At 38.6% G+C, this 25,884-nt stretch overlaps 1 protein-coding gene across 5 annotated transcripts in view; it reads right to left on the bottom strand.

Moving 5' to 3' along the window:
• Positions 1-25,884, bottom strand: part of LOC106793249 (glutamate receptor ionotropic, NMDA 2B) — a 59,935-nt gene that overhangs the window by 27,566 nt on the left and 6,485 nt on the right. For 4 of the 5 annotated variants that reach the window (XM_014760034.1, XM_014760035.1, XM_014760031.1 and 1 more), the window contains exons 2-3: positions 5,428-6,011; positions 3,909-4,080 (exon numbers count right to left, since the gene is read on the bottom strand). In XM_014760034.1, coding sequence (XP_014615520.1) covers positions 3,909-4,080; positions 5,428-5,772 — 517 coding nt within the window. In that variant the 5' untranslated portion in view covers positions 5,773-6,011. Of the gene's footprint in view, positions 1-3,908; positions 4,081-5,427; positions 6,012-25,884 lie in introns of those variants that run through there. The other variant, XM_014760037.1, reaches the window with a different exon arrangement.

Raw genomic sequence — 25,884 nt, 5'->3', positions numbered from 1 at the left:
GAAGAGGAGGCGAAGGGGTAGAAAACGATCGCGAGTTGGCTTTGTTCTTGTCCTCTTTCGATAGTAGTAGTTACCTTTTTGCATAGTCAGGAAGAATTCCAAGAGTAGTCGAAAGCATTCTTCTTGTATCGGGCACGCACGCATTTCGCGATGAGGATTGCCAAAGGGCTTCAGAGATAAAAGGGATCGAAAAAGTCAACCGTCGGTTTGAAGGTGGTAGTCGAGTGACCGTCTAGTGCCCGTCGAATGACCATCGAGTAAACTTCGTGTCCCTACTTTTGGAAACGAGCGGCCTATCGATCACAACCTACTCGTATTTTATTCGTCCTTCTTTTTCTTTAAAAAAAAAAAAATAAAAAGAAAAAAAAGGAGGAGGAGGAGGAAAGTATCTCCTCTGGAGCACATTCGACGTGGGCACGTTTTTATGGGCCACGTTCGTTAGGGGGTTAGTTGCGTCAGCGTAAGTTAACGTCGACTCCGTCACTCTATTTTATCCAGCCAACGTGATATCTTTTCGAGAGATAACGCGCACGAGCGAATACTCCTTCCTACGATTAATTACTCTCTTTCAAAATAAACGCTAACATCTGATCGTAATTAAATTGACTCGGCTAAAAGAGAGAGGGCATCAATTATAATGAAAGCGTGAACCTTTTGATCCTTTTTCTATCTATCTCTCTCTCTCTCTCTCTCTCTCTCTGATCCTCGCGTATCCTCGTACAAAGAGGTGGGAAATTTGTTGGCTTATCTCGGCGTCATAAATTACGAATCGACCGCGCCATTTTTCAATGCCCCTTTTTATGGAAATGAAAGATCTCGAGAAAAATCAAACTATTTATTATCGGCAAACGTTTTGGACGACAAGCTAAGAATTATTTTCTATGCGCGAAAGCCTTTTTCGTTAAAAGGGGTTGAACGTAATCGAGGGGGAGGAACTTGGAAGATAACATTTGCGAGTAAAAATGTTGCGAGATCCTTCGACAGATGGCAGGAGCTTGCAACTTGTAGAAAAGCTCGGCTTGCTTTCTCTCTGTTCTACCCTCGATCGCTTCATTTAATCGGATTTATTGTAAAAGAAAAGCTCGACGCGTTGTCGTCCCGTTATCGCCCTGGAGCTAAATTAACCGAAATCGTTAACAAAAGCCGGCAACTAAATATTGTGGGTAGAAACTGCACATCCTCCTTGATACAACATCCCCCTAGTGGGATGTCACTGCACGATTATTCTAGCGCCCTACCTTATTTAACTCTCGTTCCTTACCCATCGATTATTTTCCTATTTTCTACCATCTCTATTATTTTCTCTGTTTCCAATCCAAAAAGAATAGTCACGTGTTGCTGGAATACGTTCGTTCACACTATATTACTCTCTTTTTCCTAATTTAAAATGTACTACTCTTCCACTCATTTCCCTTCATTTGAGATTCAATGAACGAGTATATAGATGTATATTGAATTTACATGCGCGCATCGCAAATTCATTTATAAATGAAAATGATTATGGCTTAATTTGAGAAGAATCGTCAAATTAACTTCCCGACTAGTTTTAACACGCTTGCTCGTTGTTATTTAATATTTATTCTCGTCAACGATCGTCATTGTTACGAAGTGGGAAAAAATAAGAAGAAAAAAAATAAAAATGATTTAGGAACGTTTCGATTTTGAACGAATTAAATAGCAAAAGTGATTCGTATATCATTATATAGGTTAATGATAAAGTATAAGTAAAAGATAGGAAATAAAAAAGGATCGGATAGGAGAATCAATCGATTTTCGTTATGTTACAAGCAAAGTGTAACGTTTCGCGATATCGAGATACGATCGTCGTTTTCTATTTCACGATTGCTGATAATGAAAGGTATCGTAACGAGGGATGAGATTGCCTTCGAGTGACGTACAAACTCTACACTTTCGTACGCAAATACATGGATACGTGTAAATACCTACATAGGTAGAATATGAAAGAAAAAAAAGTGGTAAGGGGGAGGGGGGGAAACGGAAATCGAGAAGCGTATCGATCACGGATGTAAACCACAGGATTTACTTTTGAGAACATGTCAGCCGCCGCAGAATTCGCGTTTAACCGCGATGTTCAATTTGCCCTGCGGTCGATACCTTTCTCTTCACCCTGCGCGCCCACCCATTGCTTGCCAACGTCATTGAATTTTCCTCGTCGTCTTCTTTCCTGCCACGTTGCAAGGAGGAGGGAACGCGCGAAACAACAAAACCGAAAAGACAAAAAATAGAAACAGGGAGAACAATCGCAACGTTAACATCCTCCTTCTATTCGGAAAAACTTCGATGCTGGTGGTGGCATCCTGTCGCCACTATCTTAAGAAAAATAAGATAGAAGATAAACCCAAACTATTTTCCTTAAAATTACGCAAGGTATTCTAATTAATCCAGGCAGTGTTGTAAGAAAAAAGAAACTCTTTCAGCTTACAACCGAGACTTCCTTTTAATATAATATCACGGATATACGCGCGACGATACATATATCCCAACCAATTACAAAGTCTCTTAAACTACGACGCATAATGTAAATCAAACCGTGCAAACTTTTCGTCGAAGAAGATACGATGCTATGGCAACTCTCGATTCTTTCAACCCCGAGTAGACTCTCGGCTCGGATGACTCATTCGAACGACTAATATACATAGAAATTATAGACATTTGCAGACGACGAACGGAAAGAAAAGAGACCTTTGGTAAATGAAAATTTCTACGAGATTATTTTACAGAGAGCGAAACGACCAGATAAAGGATCCTTTTTTATTATTACGAAATACTTGGAATCATTAACTTTAGCCTTTGGTAGAAATTACAAAAGAGATAAAGGGAGAAAGAGATCGTAAAACGTCGATCAGAAAAACGAGTTTTACGTGAAACCAGGGGTATGAAGGATCGATGAATAATCTATAGACTTTTCTCTACTCTAGCTTGGATGCGAATAGATTTATAATTCAATCATTTCTCTTAGATTTAACAAATGGTTAAAATAACATAAAATATCGCGTTAACTGGCACATCTCGAAAAGAAAACGAAAAGAAAAGACAGCATTTTTCAATGTTTTTAACCTAGGAGAATGTTCGATAAGATAAAAAAAATAAAGAAAGATGTGAATAGGAACCTCGAGGTTGTTTCGAATTTTTCCCGAAAACGAAGAAAATAAATGGGAAGCTTCAATGCAAGGCTGCCAAATTGATGGTACGAAGGGTTACGGTTAAACGCGAATCTTCCGTCAAGGAGTTTCTCTCCGAACATCATTCAAACGAGATCTTTATCTCCCTTTTCATACGTCGCTTTAAACTTTACAACTCGTGAAACGCACTCTCCTTCGCACTCGCCGGCGCATATTTATGTAAGTCGTAAGTACGTGAATTATACGCGTATTTTACGCGTATTGCACCTATAACCGAGATTGAATGGAGCCGTTTCTCGAAGCATGAAAAAGAATAGATAGAAAAGAACAGGAGGGAAGCTTTTTCACGAGCACGATTATAAAATATTTTTGAATAAATGAATTTAAAAAAGAACTAACGGAGATAGTTAACAAGCCACGAGCTTACCAATCATCATTTCATTCGACGAACCACTAAATCGACGCTCTCTTTATCATTCGCAAGCCAGATAATTCGAGAGAGGAAGGGACTGATTAATATTTGAAGATGAGAAAGTGTAAATATTGTCTCGCGAAAGCTCCCTGAGCAGAGCTATTTTATTATATCCTAGCGGTGAAAATAAAAGGATAAGGTCGATATCCCGTAGCAATGGGAACCCCTTGGAGAGAGCTTCGATACGTCCGTTGAGAAAAACTAAAGGAAAAAATAGAAAAACATCGAGATAGAAAAGATACGGGGCGGGGTTACGTAATAAAAATAAGGAACGATAATGTCGGACTACTCACTGGTCGGGCTAGGCGTTAATTCCATCATGGATATTTTCACGCGAATACCATGCTGTTGGAAGAGTCCTAGTTTTGGTCCTCTCGTACTCTTCTGAAGCGTATTTATCGCCGATGTAACAGCCTTGGTGTAATCCCTCACGCCAAACGTTTTGTACGGCACCATCATGCCAACCTGTGCCAAGGAAAATTATTCCATCAGGAAAAACCATTCTTTAATTAATTATTCTCTATTCTTTTATTCGCACACTGTGATTCATCTTGCGCGATACATAATTCTATAAAACGAACTTTTAATCCACGTCGTAAATAAACAAAACGTTGTCGAGAAGAAACGGCAAGAGAGAATTTCAAATAATAATAATATTTCATAATATCCTCTGAGGAAGACGAGAAAGTGCTCGCTGAGTTTAAGAGAATTTCAACGAGTGGATACCTGAATGATACAATAATACGTACTAGGAAATTCAAGTTTAATGAATGAATATAAAAGCAATTTAAGCGTTGGACCAAATGAATGATCGCCGGTTTTGCAAAAAAAATAATATGAAGGGGAGAAAAAAGGAGTTTGCATATGTAATACTTTGGCGCAAATCTAATTAACAGAAAAAAAGAGTTATATGCATATGTGTCTGTTCTTTCCGTTACACGCGTACGCGCTTATATAAGCGAAAGAATTCGCTTTTTACGTTGCACTCGGGGAGGGAAAAAAGCGAACAAATATTTGCCACTTTTAATAAACCGAAGCTCAATCTCCAACGTATAAGAACACTCGACGGACGTTTATTTGACGCGATCATTACGACTGATAATCGATTAAATAATTCAGCAAATAACGTCTCCCTTTCTCTTTGGCAAGTTTCGCGATCGAATAAATTTAAGAGGCCCCGACGTATATCGCTAAAAATACTCTTTCATAGGTTCCGCGTAGAAATGAAATAAAGGCAGCGAGATATCAATACGAAACTTGGAGAAACCTTAAAGAGCTTTTAGCTGATAAGACAATCAAGAGAATAGGCAATTAATGTGAGAAAATTCTTCTCTCTCTCTCTCTCTCTCTCTCTTCATCTTTATCCTCTTTTCTTGTCGCTTCATCCGAGAAATTTTCTCTTCTAGTGTAGCAAGCGGAGAATCATTAAGCCTTTTACGGCAGCCTTCTACTCGTATACGATGAAAGTCGATTAAAAAGCCCAAAAGTAAGAACATTTTCGCGACTTTATTATCGCGCAACGAACCACCACCGATGAACACCTGTTGCATAAATCGATTGTTACCGATGAATAGACCACATACACAATCGCGCACCGAGAAATGAAGAAAAGGGAGAGAGAGACTAATGCGGGACCAAAGTAGTTTCAACTCTTGACATATCGGGAAGGGAGATTAGAAATGAAATATCTTTCCCTCCCTCTCTCTCCCTCTTTCTCCCTCTTTCTCTCTATCTATCTATTCCTTTTGTCTTTCCTAACAAAGTAACGGGGAGATCATTAGCGGAGACAGATAGATACTAGGAAAGTCTCACCTTCAAGTAAGTGTTGTTATTAGCATTTTCCAGGGATGATTGGGGAGGGTAAGTGAATCTTGGGGGTTGCAAAGTCGTCGTAATCATCGTCGTAGTCGCGATAGTCGTGGTCGTCGTGGTCGTCGTAGTCGTGAAGATTCTCTTTCTCGTTGAGTTTGGAAATCCACCCTCTCCTATCCTTACCCCGGAACTACCCCTCATAAGGGGACCTCTCGGGGTGGTCGTTCCTCTCTCTCCCATGCCTATTTTAACCCCACTTTCACCGCGAGTGACGGCACCCTCCGGAAGATCAGCGAACACCGGCATCATCAGCAACGAGGCGAACCACCAGCAAGCAGACTTCATCTTACCGCACGATCCCAGTCGACGAACCCAATTTTATCTCTCTCTCTGTTTCCTCCTCCCGAGCTTGTTCACCTCGATTCTTCCTCTCTCTCTTTCTCCCTAAATCGTACCGACCTCTCGGCCGCTGCCACTCTTCCATTCAAGACGCTTCCGATCTTTTCAGCATTCTTTCCGTCTCTCCTGGTAAGCCTTTCGATCATCTCCGTCTTTCCAATCTCGTTTCACCGTTTCGCCGAATCCTGAAAAAGAAAAAGCGTCCGATCGATGAACATTCGTTTTATTCATTATTCAAACTTTGAATCTTGTGGACCATTTTGCTTGAACAATCGACGATAAGAAACGATCATCTTGTTCTTGCATGTAGGTCAATCCTTTGAGCAAAACTGGGACGGACAAGAAGAGACGAATTTGTCTCTATCGGAAGTCTCCTCCGGTTAAGAAAGAGCAATGGCAGATGACAAATAAGATGCAGGAGGTAAAGGTAGGAGAAAGTTGATTAAAGGATTTTTCGGCGTAGCGATCGCCTTCCTTGACCCCCGAGGAAACGGGGAACGTTCACGATATCGAACGTGTCGCATATGGATAGCTTTGGTAAACCGAGCGTTCTCTATCCTAAATACTTGCGGTCTGCATGATCTCCGAAAGCCTTGTGTACACTCTCCTATTAAGGTAGCCAACCGCAACGGCACAAAGGACACTAAGGTCCCGAAGATCCCCGTTTCGGGGCTGGACCTATGTTTTTGTCATGATTTCGACTATCCGATCATCCCAAATCCCCCAAACGCTCGACTAAACCTTCCTCCTACACCTTTACTATATTACGCTGACTTCAAATAAATATTCGATCGAATAAAAGTAACGATTCGTCGAAATTAATTAATCGAGGAAAACAATAATGATCGGACGGATAAAAAGAGGCATTCGTTTGCGTAAGCTTCCTTAATGCTTAAATGACGAAGATGCGATTGAAACCGTGAATTATCTTGGCTGCCTATTCTTCCATCGAAACAATATCGTCCCATTATGAGAAAGTCTTTAAAATAAGGGAAAAAAAGATGAAAAGTAGAAAGGTCTCTTTCACGCACGAACGGGAAATATTTCTTCTTTCGGGTAAAGAAAGTTAGACTCGAGAAGCCATCGAAAAATCCAAGTACCCGTAAAGAGATCTCCATCCTCCTCTCGTAAATTATTCAATTTACAATTCGTTAAGAAGAAACCCGGTTCGAGTAATTACTTTCCCTCATTCTAATCGAATACGCAGACGTAGTACAAAGGAGGTTTGATCTTTGTGACAAAGTCGAATAAATATTATAAATATTTTAAATAGGAAAACATATGCGCGATAATTTTGTAAAATAAGATTAATGAGATGAATTAACGATAAGACATAAATTAGGCGTTATCCAATTAAAAGTATATAGAGATCCGATTTCCGTTTGTAATTCGTTTACGTTACACCGATATTTATTAACGTCATTAATACGAGCCAAGTTGATTAATAGCCAACATCCGCGTCGCATCTACCTCGTCGTCAAATTAACGTTAGGTGACGTTTTATCGTAGCGATAATTAAGACGGTCTCTCGTCGTTGTCGTCGTCGTCGTCGTCGTCGTCGTCGTCGTCGTCTACTAATACTTAACCATCGTCGTACGATGTTGACATTTAGAAAGTTACATATCTGTAGAAGAAATGATCCGATCCGGAAGAGATTAAAGCGAATCGGTGGATCGAGATTAGCTGTTCAACGGATCATAGGATCGTAGGTATTGTAACTAATTCTTCGTAAAGTTCGTTGGAGTATCGAGGAGAGATAAACTATCTCTAATCCTATATACCTAACTAACTAGATCCTACGCCAGTAGTAACGAACTCTATCAGTCTCGCGAAAGTGTAGACCAAAACGATCCTTGCCCTTGTAATCGGCCTGTCTATCGACTCGTAAGCTTGCCCGTTGCCTAGCACTACTACAGTTATCCGCGGTACAAGAAAATCCGATTTACCTCGCTATTTCGATATTCGGCTTGGCGTAGTTTCACGAGCGCAAGTTAACTACCAGTTATACAATTTCCTTCCAACTCTACGCGCGTTTTCCTATCGTTTCTTCATTTGTCTGCTGCCCCTTTGAATTTCGCTGCTGACCGAACTAGGAAAAAAAAGATAGGAAGAAAGACCGAGGGGAGAAGAATGAAAGGTGATCTAATGTACTTCGGTTCGTCGAACCGAAACGACCAAGATCCCCCTACGATCCTATTTGCTTTTCTAATTGCACGGAACGATCCAACGATTTATAGAATAACATTAAGCGTGGATATATTTTTTCCGAACAGTCCAATACTCCAGAACTTTTCTCTCTTTCTATTATTTTTCTTTTGTATTTTTCTATTTTTTTTTTCATTTTTTAAGCGGCTTATCAAACATTTTTTTCTCGCAGTAAAAATCGTTATTCTGTCAACATAGAAAAATAATAGAATCCCCCGTCCCCCGGTTTATAACAAAATGTGGCTATCTGGTTATTTATTTCATAAAGAATGAAAAATATAGAGACGAGATAATAGACGGGCGCGCATGGTTGTGACAATATGAAACTATTTCAACAACGAGAGGGAGCTTCTTCCATGGTTGCGAACTGCGGCAACTTTTGCGGCTCCGAATGCAGCTCCGAATGCAGCTCCGAATGCAGCCAGAAACGCGACTATGCGTGCGGTTCCTACGAATCAATCGATCCTTCTTGTTTTCTTCTTCTTCCTCCTCCTCCTCCTCCTCCTAGTCGCATCTTTCTTCATTTCATATTTTTCAAAGTAAACGAGCTTTTATTTTTTTTTTCTCTGCGAATCAAAATATAGAATATGCAATTTAAACACATTAAAAAACTTCGACGCATAGTTAATGGCATATTCGTTCGCGTTATAATCGAAAAAGTAAATATTTAATATAATCCAATTCTTCATTTTCTAATAGACACATATGGAAAACAAAAAGGAAAAGAAGCAAAGAAAGAGACATTTTCAGGAAAAGACTGTAACAATAAGATACAGGCTTTTTTGTCAGGCTTAACGCGAAAGAACGAGCACCTTAGCTTACAAGTCTGGAACTTCAAGGAACTTAACTTCGACGAGACTATAAATTCAATAAGGGACAAAGTGAGAGAAAGAGACATTGTAATTTCAGTATATACGCTCCTGAGTATCCCTCTTGTCTTTTCTCAAGACTCCGCCCCGTATCACCCTTTCTCGTTTCTCTTAAAGGCCACCGCCCTTTTATAACGCAAGACGAATATCTTAGGGCTTGAAATAAAGAAGATAAATCGAGTAATCCTTGCCACCGACAAAAGTAGCAAACAATGTTTTCTTAAAAAAAAAAGTGCAAGATGTATTCTCCAATCGCTTCTTATCATCTCCAGTTGCGTTTTCCTTCAGAAACTTTTCTCGAAACGCATTCGTGGATCCTATTTCGTTCTATCTTCGAAAGAAATAAAGTGCAACGGAAATTGGTGGGAAAAAGAAACGCGACCATACCAATCTTCTCTATTTACACACACACACACACACAATTCGTAGAAATTATAAATAATATCTCTTTATAAAAAAAAAAAAAGAAAGATAGGTAAAAATGCGGGGAATTGGCTAGAAATCTGAACGATCTGAGACGCTCGATTTACAATGATTTAAATCGAATGCGAATCGAATTCGAAAGAACGATATTCTCGATAAAAACGAGTACGTTCTTTATCATCCCTTCGACGACGACTACGACGACGACGGTGGTATAAATCCCATCCTATTTGAAGAATTTTATCTTCAGAAGGAAATATATTTATTTCGCAATAATAACGAAGGAGGAAAGAGAAAATCTTGCGATTAAAAAGGAACGAGGATGAAAATAAGATGAATAAGACGAAAGGTTTAACCGAGAACGGATTATAGCTCTTTTGTCGCCTTCGACTAGGATCCCATTGTTATGGTGGGTCATGCTACTGGAGAAATAAATCCGAGGATCTCCTGGTCATCTTTGCTTTTTACGGAACACTATATTCTTTCATACACAAACCACGTACTAACTTTATCGAATGTTTATATACGAAGGAATACGCATGCGCGTTCAACGTTAAGCTCAACACGCAGGACGTAATAATATATTACGAATGCAAATAGGTAGAAATGTACATTAGAGAGTAAAAAAAATGATAGTTACCGATTGCAGGAAGAACCCTCCTGCAATTTATTGCTATAACATATAGACAATATAGAAGCATTAATCAGTAGAGTTTCGCATGGTTCATTAAATCTATCTTTATATTCCTATCGATTTTATTTCCTCCCCATCTCATTATCGTTTATTATATTCTTGCAGCAACGATGAGTTGTATTGGTATTATAACGATTTGCGCGTATATTTGTAATCGTTGGAAAAAGGATCCCAGCCGAATGTTGGAGAGAACAAACGGACGGACGATGAACGGATGAACATGAATATGGCAGATGTTATATATTCAGGATAGAAAGAAGAAATATTCGTCGTATTATTTATTTCAGTCGGTTCACATATTTGATCGGTGTATATTTCTTTTCGGAGAGCATGCTTTACGGGAGGAAGGAGGAGAGAGGGTTGAGGGGTGGTTTGGGTCGACGTTTCATTTGGGTCATACGGTTGATCCAGCTTGGTCTACGTGATCCGGCTACGAACTGTTTCCGCGACAGCTTTAAAACGTCCCACAGTTAGAATTTTTGTAACCGTGTAATCTTGCCGATATTACCAGAGGCACGGCAACACTCGGAAGAAGCCAGATGGAGGGAGGAAAGAAAATTCTCAAGCGGTGAATAACTCTCCTCGCCCGTTGGTAAATAAAACGCCTCGAGGAGTAAAAGCTTCGTTTAAGTTTTTCTCACGAGAATGAAAAAGTAAAGAAACACGACGAAACGCCCGAAATCTACGAGAGAAAACTTATAAAAGATTCATACCCGTACACCGATATTTCTCAAATATAAACGAAACTAACAAAAAATATCGGTATATCAAATTTGTAATGGACAGATTTTCGAATAATCGCATTTGCATCTTTGCCGCAAAACGATCCCTATTTCATTGCCGAGAAGGTTCTAACGATCGTCGAAAAAGCATTTAGTCGTTTACCGGGAAATTCCAAACGAGCTCTCCACTATTTTCCTGCTTTTTTTCTTCCACCCTTTTTCACGGATAAGTTTGGAACGATCGAAAATTTGCAAATAATCGATTCGAATCTATATTTCTATTTTCGCCTAATTCTTCTCGTTTCTCTCTCTCCCCCAGTCATATAAAGTTTCTTGCTTTATTTGCTAGCTCACGTAGAACTCATTTAAATACTTATCTAATATCATGCTGACTAATTCTCAGCATGCGAATGCAACGAGAACACACGTATAACGTAGTTCGTGAAATGTTATCGTACATACAGATTTAGCTTGTCGCGTTAGTACCTTGATATTTCTACCCCGTCGCTTTTAAACTACCATTTCCATTCGTTTCCCTAAAGTCGTTTACGTTGTCATAACTCTGTTCTCTCTCTCCCACCCATCCTTTCAATGTATCTCACCGATCACGATATTACATTTGCTCCCGCAAGTATGTTCGTCATATTTTTTTTTTATTCCACGCAAAAATCAGTATTAGGTAAAAGGAATCATCGAAGTGGAAAAAGCGTAGAGGTACCATATGTATATATATATATATGTCGAGAAGAAAACGTCCTCGAGATTTGTAGAGCTACGACTACTAAACTAGGTAGGTACTTTGGATCCACGTAGAAGTTGGGAAGAGCAACTACGTAGAAACAGCGAACCACGGCACGCGCTTCGAAATGCCAATGTATACCTCCGAATGAGATACCAAGGAATGCAGATTATCTTCGTGAAAATTCGCGTAGCAATCTGTTCGAATAAAAACACGCGCTCACGCATATCTTATGTCATTTCCCCCCTCCCTTTATTCCGATCGAATTCGCAAAGGGAAACAAAAAAAAAAGAAGAGATATTTGGATAAACGCGTAGAATAATAAAGAACTGGTATTACATTAGAATCTCGTATTTCTTCATTTGACAGTTATTCGAAGCTGCTTATCTTTAGGAATCACTGTAATAAAATCTCTCGCGCGTTTTTCGTCGCGCGAATACGAGTCGGAAAGGTTTTCCCCTTCTACGAAGGAAAAATAAGAGACTAGTCGACTCGCACGAGAACCCTTTAAGAACAAACGCGTTACCGTATAACCTTCCTTCCTTCCTTCCTTCTTTCTTTCTTTATATCCTTGCGCATTCTTTAGAGAAGAATTTCCATTTGAACGAAAACTATCTCCCTCCCCCCACTCCAGCCTCAACCGACCGACCGACCGACGAATAATCGTCGAACCACCCGTATTTATTTGCTTCACTTACTCGAATGGAACGTGAGGGAAAAAAAACGATAAGAAAAGATAACGTTATAGTTCGATAAGATGCGAATTGACGTTGCGCGTCCAAAGGATTAAAGGATTAACGATCGTCAACGAGACTAATCCCTATTACATACGTAATGCATGTTCGGTTAACTTTCCTTTGACTAGTCAGCTTGATATTACTGAAGAACATCTAAATTTTCTCGCTGGAAAAGTCGAGTAAATCAAATTTTCGATCAAATCGGGCAGCTCTCTCTCTCTTTCTCTCTCTCGCACCTTCTCTTTTGAAGCGCTCCCTTTATGTCTCGCTTTATTGCAGACTTTATCGCGATACCGTTTCATCCCTCTTTATCGTCACGTCATTTTTCCTTACCTTCAAACTGTTAGTCCGCCTTCCTGTTATATACAATAAGTTTAAAGTAACTGGTTTCGACGGGCGTTACTCTTCTTCAACAAATTTGCTATAAATTTACGTCACTTTTGGAGAAATTCATTCACTCGACGAAACGTCAGCTTTGCGAGGATTCGCTCAACTAGTCTACATACCGAAACAGAATTAGCCTACAAATTTAAACTATTTATATTTCGCGTTAGTGAACATTTTTGGGACGAATATGTTTATTCTCGGTAATGAAAGGAAATAAGAAAATTATTCTGCGTAAACCAACAGAGATTGCATCAACCTCGATCCTCGGTATTTCATATTTTCGTACATACTCGTGCGTCTCGTAATGCATATCGCATAACATATTTTTCTTATCCTATATCCAAGCGAGAACTTGGACGAGAGTAGCTTATTCACCCTATTATACACCCCGTATTCTCGAAAATAGACAGCAACTTTGATCGTTACGTAGAACGAGTTACGAGTAAGAACGGTAACGTGCCATCGCGATAAACCCCTTGCGAATAGTATTTTACCTTTAACCTTCTACCCTAGGCAAAATATAAAAAGAGGGGGAAAAAAGTAGGGAAAAAACGAAAAAAAAGAAAAAAAAGGAACGAAAAGAAAAAGATCGTATAAAATCGCCTCTTCGCACTAAAATCTCGCGTTGAAACTCGCGTAGAAGAAATTGGTTCGCGAACGTGGTTTCGCATTAAACCACGACCCAGCGAGTATATTATAAATCGCGAAATAGCGCCGTGAATTTCGTGAGAATACGTTAGGGGTCCACGCTACTAGGAGCAAATATATATAGGAAAAAGGAAGGAAAAAAAATATAGGAGGAGAAAAGGGAAGGGTGTCAAAGCCTTGGTAAAAATTCGCGAGCTCGTGAATTTACAAACTAGAAGCATTTCGTGATTATCGTTGGCTATCCGCAAATATACCAACCTTTTTCTTTTCTTTTCTTTTCTTTTCTTTTCCTTTTCCCTCGTGAAACTAATTACTTTTGCGTGCGCGACCGTTGCTGCTTTTACTCTCTTTGTTAATATCGCGCCGTGAACGTGAAGAAAAGAAGAAAAGATTCTTTTAACCATATAGAAAAGTGCTTGTTATCTAACGGCGTAATTATAATTTACGCCAACGTTATTTCGCGAGAGGATCTTTTTCGTTCGGTTTAAAAAAAGAATAGTCGTAGAAATTCGTGTCACCTTTTGCTCGCTCAACTCCTCTTCTCGTACTTTTAGGAAAACAAGCTAATTCCGCGACTCTATAATTTCACTATTATATCCGATTTTCAATGGAGAAAATTCGATATTCCGCATTTTGTCGCGTTCGCATCACGAGGTCGGATATTCCGGTCGATTTCCATAGGATGATACCGAGCACGTTTATACGAATACGTCAAGTAGATCTCTCGATGATACGGTTACAAATTTAACTCGACTGCTCATTCCATCGTGCTTTACGAGAAACGTCCTGATTACGAGAACACCATTGACGAACGATACACGGGAATAAATATATCCCGATATCGAAGATGTATGCATAAATAAACGTTACGCGAAACGTCTGTTCGCTTTTTTTTTCCTTCTGCTTCTTCTTCCTTTTTTGTTCTCTCTTCTTTTCTTATATTTTTTCTCCCTCTAGCAAAAAGAGGTGCGACTCGACGAAACTAATGGCGAGTTTCAGGGTCAAGACACGACAGTCTGGAAAGTCTCGACGGAGAGAAGAATAAGGAAAAGAAATAAAAAGAGGAAAAACATGCGTCCTTAAAAGCGAAGAAAGTCTCGAAGAACTGACAGAGACGTACGGTCGAAATTTACTCGAGCGGTATAGTTTATCTCTCTTTACATTCTCCCTGAAACAATGACTTTTTCTAACTTTTTTTTTATGTACCTACTTTATTAGAACTTCGTCTTCTAACTCTTTCTCTCTCTCTCTCTCTCTGTCTCTTTAACAATATATCAACTCTCGCGAAAAATTGTCAAACAATACGATTATTGGAGGTAGTTGGTTAAGAAATTTCTCGGAGAAAAATCCGCGTGCATTATTCAAGAGAATATATAAGAATATGTATGTACATAAAAGGTACTCTCAATTTGATGAGGATTTTCTGCTCAAAGAAGCACGAGTATTCGAACTTTAATTTGTCGCGACTCTCGCGGCACGCCTTTCTATTTTCGATTAAACGGCACTCGCATAAATCGATTTCACCGTCCAAAGATTCCCAAAGATTAAGTTAAGATCTTTGATTTCAACTTAAAATTCCGGCGAGAAATTTCCTTAATTAATTTACCAACTCGGGAGAGAGAGAGAGCAGCGAAAAGGGAACAAATAAAACAAGTTTTCGGATAATTTTGTAAAAGGTGGCAGAGCAACGCTTGATTCTTTTTTTCTCTCAACGATAATAAACGATTACCGAGGAAAGTACCTTTCATTTGGTTGTTTTGAAAAAGCTCTTTTCTTTCACGAATATTTGATATCTCACATACGGTACAGTTCATATCGATTTCCACATTACTATTCTCAACATGTAGGTCAAACAATAATAAAATCCAATATCCTGTTATCCCTTGTTACTTTAATAAACGTCGATAGATAAACACGACGCGGCTATTGAGTGCATTTCGTGGATCCGGAACGCTTAGCTGCAATGATTCAACGCGAGGTTTATCAATTTCTCACGAGGACGAAGGAACTTCTCGCCTCTTCGTTCTATCTTCCTTTCTCTCTCACCCTTAATTGAAATGTCTAATGTAAGTGGCAGTATTATGCGCGTCCGTTAGAGGTGCCGCGTTTCCTCTTCAAAATCAATTAACCTTAATTATTTCGTTGATTGGTCAGAATTTTTCTCGTGCTCGGTTCACGCTAACTCGCGAGAACTAATGACGGTAGAATATTTTTTCTCTTAATTCTCGAATGACGAATAATAAACGCGCTTTGTTCGTCGGAAACGTACCAGCGTGGAAAAATAATCGCGGTTATACAAAACGATTATCGTTTTTCGCCTGGCGAGATTATTTTTCGCAAAAGGGAATTTTCACCATTTTTTTTCCTTCCATTCGTTCGAGAATAAAGGACGAAGAAATATCAAAACGAATAGGTGAGAAAAATTGCTACCGAGATGGGAGGAGTAATGAATGTTTCGGAATCGCGGTATAATACTGTTTTACTTGCTCGAAAAAAAAAAATCGAAACAATTGGTTTTAAATCGAGCATCGCGTATTTCCTTTGAAAGAGATCAAGAGCCATCCCATGTCGCGGCTTTCTGGCTTCTCCGAGAGCGGTTATATCGACACTCGTACGATTCTCAATGAGTTCGAATAACGGGAGAAAAAGACGAAGAAGAATAAGAAAAAGAAGAGACGAGAGGAAAATACGTTTTGCTTTCTCGTAGGAGTAACGAGAGGTGACTGGTACAAAAGTCGAATCGATCAGTCGAAAGAAGATCATTGAAAAGCTTTTACGAAGGCAAAGAGATTTTCTTCGACTCGCGATAGAAAAAAATAACTTGTTCCCGCAAAAAGGGAAAATCAATCATTTCGCCTAAGAACTTGCGTGCGCGCGCGTGTGTGTGTGTGTGTGTGTATGTGTGTATATATATATATAGAAAATAAATGGGAATGCTCGGGGACAGTTGGCACGAAAACTACATTGCCGTATCACGTCTCCTGCTTCATCCGAAGGAACCTAACCTTGGCCTCGTGCCTTAGAAACCACTCGAAAAGTACCGCACCCACTCTATTTGACCACACTATTCGATAGATTTTCTTACGTTCACCTAATTATCCGTCTCTTAAAAAAGACTTCTTTATTTTTCTTCCTTTCTCTACTTCTTTTCTCCTTTCATTCCTTTTATCTAATCTACGACTTGATCGATTCGATTAACGTGCAGGACGACTTACACTCGATTTACATTTTAAATACGAACCATCCTTTTTATACCTTTCCTCTCCCTCATCCAGAACGCGTGCTTTGCCAACTGAATTGCAGGAGAAAAATTCTTCCATTAAATGGATGTTTCAAAGGCAAGTAATTAGAGAAAATTTGGAGTCCCTTGTTATAACAACTTTGAAACCCTTTTACATTTTTAAACGGAAGAAGGATCAAGGGTCAATCGTAGTATCAGGTAGGTGTCAAATATTACGGTAGGTAGCTCCGTAATTTCAAAGTCCTTAGTATTAAGGACAAAAGACAATGGACTTCTCTGGAGGAGGAAAGTTTCTTCGATACAGGGAGGGATCAGCTCGCGATAGAGAAAAGTAGTTGGCAAGACAGGAAGTGGGTTTCGATGAGAGAGCTTCTCTGGGTCGTTGACAGCTGTCCGAGTTGGCAACGTCCTCGACGACACCTCCCTTTCTCTGTCACAGAGTGTCCTAAAACTTTGCCACGATCGAACAGACCAAGTGGAATTTTCAACGAACTTGAAAACCCGACTTCCAAAGATATTACGTCTTATGTATTCCTAAAAAAGAGAGAAACGAAACTAATAAAAACTCGGGAGGAAGGGACCTTGAAACTTCGACCCATCGAATCTTTCCCTCGATTTGCTGGGTTTTTCTTTTCCCCTCGCAAACGGTACACCCACGCGAATAGGTGAATTTTAATTCGCGATTACAAACGAGCAGAAAGGAAGAAAAAGGTCCGATGCTTATCATTCGCAAAAAGAAGAAAAAAAATAGAAAACCAGGTCGTTCCAACAAAAGGGTCGGTGCGGCTAGAATTTAAGACATGGCATGTCGTTGACAGATACTCACGATCCTGTTTCTAACTTTTAATTACTGCATCCTTTGCATATCTGAGGGATTCCATTTAGTTCAGAGTATCCCACGAACGATCTATCGTTTATACTGCACACATTGCCACTTAAAAAGTAAGAACAAAAGTAGACAAACAGAGAGCGGGGAGGGGAGGGGAGAAAATAGCACACACACACACACCTAGTTCTCGTTATAAAGTGAAAAGCTTTTCATTGGTTTCGTTAACAAAAGTAGCATCTTGTATTTTTCCATTCACGAAAATGATTTAGCCCCAGAATGAATATCAAAACAGCAAACCATTCCGTATGAACAAACTGAAAAAAACAATTGGACAGAGCGTAGGGCTACTCCCCTTAAAAAATATTAATGAAAAAGCGAGACTTCTCTGTTAATTTCTTTTTATTCCATTTGTTGTTTACCTTTCAATCCATGGAAAATCCATTTGAAAATTTAGCGAGTTAATTTTTTAAATTGCTTAAAGTGGATGATATTATTTTTTTTTACTACGGTAAATGTGCACCGCGTGAAATTTGATTAGATTTGTTTCTTCCAATTTGTCGTATTCATCGAAAAAAGTTGACGCGCGCGAGGCAACTTACATTTATATATCAAGATAACGTCATGATTTATAGATACAGTGCATCAAACAAAATTAAAATTTGTTATTTTTATCAAAAGTTATAACGAGCAAAAGCTATTCGCAACGGTGATTGCATAAGACACACCAACCCACCACGGTTGTTGGTTGTGCCTGAAAAACAGAAAAGAGGAAAGGACAATAAAAAAATATTCTTCACTTCTGGATGACAGGAAGGAGAAAAAGCGAAATAAAATGGAAATACGAAGGAACTTTTGTTTCTCTACGAACGTTCGCCCAACGTATGGCGTCGAAGCTTATTCATAGGCATGGAAAAGAATAAGACATATCGCAGAGGGTAGTTCAAGGGGTAGAAAGGAACAACATATGCGGAGAAAGGGATCTGTATAATAAAAGGACCGAAAAACAAAATTTTCAAAATCTCTCGGACTAAATTTGATCGTGCTACCAATTTTATATACATTTGTCATAGCATAAATACTCGAAATAGTATCAATATCATACGAGAAATCGAGGAAACATGCAATTATTTAATTGAATTAATTTATTCTGCAAAATATTTAAATATCGGACATTCTTTTCTCTTTTGCATGCCCAAGCTTACTTCCAATATAACGAAACATGCTAGATATTTCATAACCATGAATACATATTTTCTCTCTCTCTCTCTCTTGTTGTATCCCTATTCTTTTATATGGACACGCTTACACGTACAGGCAGAAAAACACCCGCGTTAAGCTGCTTCGCGTTCGTTAACCTCGAACGTATTCAACTTTTGTTGGCCAAGTATAAATGTGTTGTTTTTCGATTCAATGCATTTTCCGATTTTTTCGCATCGCTTTTTCCATCTTTCCGCGACTTGAACGGTTGAACAAAAACAGAGAAGAAAAAAAGGCTACAGGTATTGTATTTCTCGAGTTCAGAAGACAAATCGGAAAAGAGCACCATTACTTTTTTTCTTTTTCTTTTTTTTCGAGAACGAAAAGAATTTTAATTATTCGTCCGAAAGAAAATAACATCAAGGAGATATTCGACATATATCTTGAGCATTGTCCTGCGAAAGAATCATCGAAAGAAGAGCATTTGTGAAACGATTAAAGTTAATACTTTTTTACTCGAGAGAAATTACGTTAGGGTTGTTTTTTAATGAAATATCTCGAAATGGTACGAGCAGGGATAAAAACAAACTCATTAAACTAAATGAGATAAAATGCGAATCGAATAACGTTGAAAAATAGAAGAAACCTTCTTCGTAAAAAAGAACGAAAGGGAAAAAAGAAAACATTTATGTAATCTAGCAATAAGCAATAACGAAACTCCCGGCATTACAATCAGAAATTAAAATTCTCTCTGTTTCTCTTCGTCTCTCTGTATATGAAAGACATTCACGATTCCGGCCCAATTCCGTTGACTTCCGACTAGAAGTTGAAACTGCAACTCGATGAGAGTACGTACTTACATTGTACGCAGAACTAGGGGTAGAATGAAAACGTTAGTAGTATCGTGATTAACGCAAGTATCGTTCTACTATGATTAACCTCTTCTCATTACGGCAATTATGAGCACGCCTGACGAAAATACGAAATAACTCAAGTTACAACTCTTAAATGAAAAAAACCTTGTAGCAAGGCTTCTAAACAAAAATTAAAGTTCGAACGAGTTTATCAAATAAAATCGTATCGTAACATGAGACGCGAACAATTCGCGTCTTATTTTTATTCCATGCTTAAAATCACAAATCATCATGGACTTATCCAACGAATTATGCATGAACGGCGAGCTATAAATTTAACGAGTATATCTTACTTTCCCAGAGACCACGCTTTTAGATATTAAGTTTCAGATGATCCTCCTTTCATACTTTATCGTTATTTCGTAAAACGAATCGAGGATCGGAAAAAAGTCATCATCTTTCTTACTTTTTAGTTTTGATCTATCTCTCTCTGAAATTTCTCACTTTTATTCTCGACTAACACAAGAGCTCGATTAAGTGTTCTAATAAGCACTAATGCTTATGTACATTATTTTGATAAAGTAAAAAAGCAAAAAGAAGATAAATATATAAGAGAGAAAGTACGATTACGTTACTTCCTTAGATCGTATAGTTACAGTCCTATGGAAGTTATGAAAGGTGAAACAAATTGTTCCACCTTTTGAAATAATATTTTGTTAACACCAGCAAAAGAAAACTCGAAGAAGAAAGTAGCCTTACCGAGAGGAAGCCACGCGCAAATGTATTGTGCCAGAGTAGGCTGGCCACTTTTCCAGATAACGTGGAAACCTAGATGGGCGCAAGAACTCGAGTAAAAGAACATTTCTGTTCGCCCTTTAACTTGCCATTGTATGGAACCCATTCAAAAGACATTATTACGGCATCCGTCGTAATATGAAAGAATGTTCACGATCTTTTCTTCGTGCTTTTTGAAAATAGCAAAAAAATAGAAAGAGGTTGTACGAGAGAAAGAGAAAACGCGTAGATTAACATTACAGATTTTGTATAAATGTTCTACATGCATGTATAAAAAGCCAAGAGGGAGAATGAGAGACGAAAAAGATTGATATTTGTTTGCGTACTATGATATATCGACGAACCATTTTCTTCAGAATATATTTTTGATCGTACACAATAAAAGAAAATAGAAACGAAGTATTTATGTCTTAATGCTCTATCAAGTTCTACCTGATTGTAACAGTACCGATTAATATTTTGTCGAGAGTATCTAACAACTGTTCATCTATCTTTTCCTATCACTTTATTTTTCTCTCGTTCTCTTTGCAACATCAGATATTTTGTAGCACTAAAGTTCTATTACGATATAGTATAGAAGACTTTTACGAAACGTAGAAAAAGAGAGAACAAAAATAAAGGAGACATTAGCAAATATAATTTAAGCGAGAAGTTCAGTTAGTAAGAGGAATGAAAGTAAGCAAAGATTAAAAGGTGGTTACTTTTTTAAATTTAAAGCAACTCATCTCTCGTATTTAAGGCAAAACAAAGATTAGACGTTTCTAATATAAGACGACGAATCGTCCTCGTCCTCATCCTCGAAATAAGAAATATCATTTCCTTTTTCAAAATCATTGAGGATAAAAAGTTAGAAAGGAAAGAAAGTGTAAAAGTAACTTGGAAGCTTTCAATGGTCAAATACGAGTCTAATGTCAAATGTCCGAACATCAGTAAAAAGTCGTCAAAAGAATTGACCTCTTTTAGGATTGATTTTTCTTGTCACACACACACACACACACTATTATCCTTTATTTCTTATCTCCCAGGTTTCTCTTTTTCTTCATTCCTTCAATTTTGCTAACCGTCTCGTTACAAGAAAATCATTTTATTTATGATGTTTAGCGTTGCGTCGTCAAGATGGGATCGCAAAATAAATAGCGTTCTCTTTCGAATCTAATGATATTCATCGCAAATAGGAATATGTATGTAGTCTGCATAATTAGAATTTAAACTCGTCGGTTTCAACGACAAACGCCCAGGGTGAAAGTTAAAACGAACCTTTTCCTCTATCCACCTATCCTAATTTAAATGATATCGCCAAAAATATCTACAAAGATCAAACCATGGATACATATCGTGTCAAACCCCCTCCACCGTTCTTCAATCCAATGGGAGGAAAAACTTTTTTCTTTCCAATATAAAGCTCGAAATATTATCCAACAAAACTCTTTTACGTTAAACGTCGATATTTCCCGAAAATGAGAACTTTTGGACCGTTCGTTAAGCATTATTATTTTATCGATTTTCCGATTGTTTTTAATTAGCCACGTATCGATCCCCGAAAAAGACGATATTTGTTTCTCAACGTAAATTTTGTCCTTTCCGATTGGCCGGAAATTTTTGTCGAATAGACAGGCAGAGAGAGAGAGAGAGAGAGAGAGAGAGAGAGAGAGAGAGAGAGAGAAAGAGAAAAATAGAACTAATAAACAAAAGGTGTACTATTAAAACGAGAACAATATCACGTACCGATTAACACAATAAAAGCAACGAAACTGATTTAAAATGCAGGACGGACGTGACCGAGAAACAATCGATCGAACGAAAAGAGCCCATCGTTTTCTAATTTGTTCGAATTTTTGTCGATCGATAGAAAAATATTACTCAGTATTACTTTTACAATAATACCCCCCTTTACAGTAATACGTCAATAGTACCGAGACACACTTCTTTAAGGGAATTTGCCTTTTTCTTTTCTTTTCTCTTATACACGTTTACACATTTCGCGACGAAAGGATCGCTTTATGCGTTTATCGATGAGAAAAATCGCGGATTGAATTCCGATGAGAAAGGGTGGAAAGAAGAAGTCGCTGCATCAAGGGAAAAAAGGAAAGAAGGAATGTAAAAAAGTCAATATCCACGGTCATTCTATTACGTTGTCTTTTTGTCTCTCCTAGTCAGCCAATTCCTAAAACTTCTCACTCTCTCTCTCTCTCTGTTTCTATCCATTTCTCTTGTTCTTTCTCGCGCTTAACATTACGAAAGGAAATTTCATTGTTCGGCACCATCGAGCATCTCTTCTTGAGATCGATAAAGAAGCTGAGAAAAAGTCACATTGTTCGCACAGAGAATATACGGTTCGTTCGCAATCACTCACGTTTATTTAGACGAAAGGAAAGGAAAAAATAAAAGAAAGAAAGAAAGAAAGAAGGAAGGAAGGAAGGAAGGAAGGAAGGAGGGAAGGAAAAAATGACTACCCTCGTGGTAGCGATTTTTCATCGATCACGTTGAAGATATTCGTTCCTCGATAAAATTTCGTCGGATCTCGAAGGAACTTATTGCATCGAAGTGAAACGATCCGATGTTACTACTCAACGCTATGGAATTCGAACGAGAGTCGATGGTCCAATACCGAAAACCTTGGGGAGAGATCCCTTGGGGATTATTTTGAGATAAAGAAAAGTTCGGAGACAAAGTTTCAGCGTGGATGCAGACGATGGTGGTAAAGTACGTTATGGTGGTGTTCAACTACTCAGACCACGTAAACCCGCGCGAAAAGGAGGTAGATGAAGTAGTTCATGGTAGTAGAAGAGGAGGGTGGTGGTAAGGTAGTGGTCTGGGAGGCATTTGTTTCGCGGACAAGATATGCTTTCGCAGAGTGTCGCCAGACAAAACAACACAACACAACTAGGAAGCTTTGTTTTCTCTTAGGAAATATGCACTCTACACCGACGATGGCTTTGAGTTTACTCTCACGACGAATCCTTGCGAAATACTGACACGTCTTTTTTCCGGCCGAACAAAGGCCACTACTTTTCTACCTCGGCGCGATTTAAAACGATTCTCTCCTTCTTTCCCCCCGTTAAAGAAAAGTCTCGGAAACGCCAATACACCCTCCCTCTCCCGGTAGTGTTTGCCTTTTCCTACTCCTCCTATTCCTTAAAAAGGATAAAGAACAAAAATAAAGGATCTTACTTTTTCTCTGTCCATTCTACTATGTTATGGATTTCATTGAGAATTTTCTGAGTTGAAAATGGAAGGATAAGTAAACTTGAAAAGATGTTCGGTTTCTATCATAAGAGCTAAAGGAAGGAGAAATAGAGTCCAGCAACGTTGCGCTCACATACCCCATCGTCAAAGGACACTCGAGAGGTGTTACTTCGAAAACCGACGGTAAATCGTGAACCAGTATTTTTTCAAGTCAAACGTAAAAGCTCGTTCTCGATTCGCAAGTTACACGTAAAGAGCAACATCTTCGTTTCAATTTCAGGGGCTATTTGTTTACGGGCGAGTCTAATTCATTATCCCAGGACGAAAGAAGAAAATTAGATTTTCCATTAGATCGTAACGTTTGTCTGCAAATTTCATTTTCTTTTGATTCTATTGGATAGCTCAGAATGATTGGCGGAACAACTGCGGGGGTGAGAGGAGAGGAGAAAACGAGTAATGCATTATTTAAATCTACGAACGTGGAAAGTTAAAACGATCGGGTTGTGATAGATTTTCTAAACGATTAGTACGCTCTCCCACTGACTGCGTTTGTCAATCAATATATTGATTTATAATCAAACATGTAGGTATATTTTCTTGTTTTTCTTTCTCCCTCCCCCCCTCATTCATTTGATTTCGCTTATTTTTTGTACGTTCATTATTCGTTCATTTGGCAAACGAATTGGTTCTTTGATCGTGTATTCTGTAATTTGGAATCAGAGCTTGGTCTCTCTCTCTTTGAAAGGATCCAATCAAGTTTTCCATTTCTATTCCCGAATCTTCCTGTCCGTTGATAACGACATTAACGTAACGAACATTAATGCTTAGCAAGGGTAGAGTCACATCGTTTCTCTCGAAAGTCTACTCGATCGCGCTTAAGACCACCTTTCGTCGTCTAGTTGAGAATTTATTCGAAACTCGATTTTCATTCTCGAAGACGAATGAGGGCGTGGTCTTGACATATACTCCCATACACGTATCTATCCCACGAAGAAGCTTTCGCGAGTGTACTTCTACATATACTCGTTCCCCGTCTTCCCTCAACGATATATTCGTCATTTTTATCGAGTTACAATTACCCGCCGTCTCATTCCGTTAAGTATCCAACAGAAGATTAAGAACATTAAGCTTCTAGGAAAGTTAAAAGGAAAGATACAATTTCTACTTTTACTCCATCAAATTTAAATCGGACGTCAAAAGAAGTTTCCTATTTGATTAACCAAACAACGGCAACACCAGAAACAACCTAGATAACATTAATCAGTTCAGTTCTTAACTATACGCGCAAGAACCTTCGACGGCAGAACGAGCGAATTAGCTGAAGAGAAAATGAACCATCGAGAAAGAAAGAGAGAGAGAGAGAGAGAGAGAGAGAGAGAGATAGAGAGAGAGAGAGAGAGAGAGAGAGAGGGATAAGAATAAGAGGAAAAGTAAAGTTATCCATCTGAAATGCTTCTGTCTCTTCGACGGGATAAATCTATCGCAGGAGGTTCATGATAAATCCAGGAAATTGCAAAACTTTAATTGCAAATTGTAACGGCTCGCGACAATTTCCAGTATAATAAAAGCACGAAGGGGTTGGGCGACGATGCCCAGGACGTCCATCGATTATGTTAATGAGTTTCCACTTTGACTTTTTACTACGATCAATTTCGGATGGTTAGAAGATGGTCCAGTAGATTCGCTAGTTAAACGGCCAATGAAAGGGGTCATTGATTGGCAACGTTATCGTTGTAATCATCGATTCTTATTGTTTATAGGCAAATGCCGAAAGACAAGCGCGCAACGTCTCGTCCATCGATATTAACATCGAATATCGATACTTAAAATCCCAGGGTGGACACGATCTGTCGATTATTGCATAATTAAATCGCGTTAAATACATTTTCTATTGATCCACCTATTGTATACGACATATAATACTTTTTGTATCCCCTTTTGTTTGATATCACTCGATAGTTCGGATCTTTCCTTCCTTCGATCGAATAGATTACCATAGCAATTATCTCTCATACCCTTAATCGGTTTCTAAGATAATCTCATTCGGTGACAACATTCTCTGCACCTTCTTGTTAATAGTATTAATTTATCGAGCGGTAATTATTCTATTCGACTAATGCGTGCGAAGCAATTAATCGCGTAATCGGTGCAATCGCAATTCTCCCATAAAATATATTTTGATGTATCAATATCTGTAGCCGCTCGTTTTAGGATCCAACTTGGATCGATATTATTGAATGCGTTTCGGATATCCATTCGAAGCATATTCTCTTTCTCTCGTCGAATGAAGTTTTTCTTTTTATTTTCTGTAAAATGCAATAGTCGCCGGGGAATAGAACGAAAACGATCGAAACGTTTTCCCAGTCGATTGTCGTGCGACCAAATAAGAGAGAACCTTTTTGTAGTTACTATCGGCATCAATGATTACACGCCAAGTTGGTCCTATTTACACGATCATTGGTTGAATCCAATGAAAAGGAAATTAGTTAGATGCGTTTAAACGTAATCGGTACTACTGCCTGCGGTCTAATG

Source organism: Polistes canadensis, unplaced genomic scaffold, assembly GCF_001313835.1.
Source record: "Polistes canadensis isolate GaletaPanama2010 unplaced genomic scaffold, ASM131383v1 scaffold_12, whole genome shotgun sequence".
NCBI classification, from domain to species: Eukaryota; Metazoa; Arthropoda; class Insecta; order Hymenoptera; family Vespidae; genus Polistes; species Polistes canadensis.
This window is presented reverse-complemented; position numbering and strand designations above follow the sequence as displayed.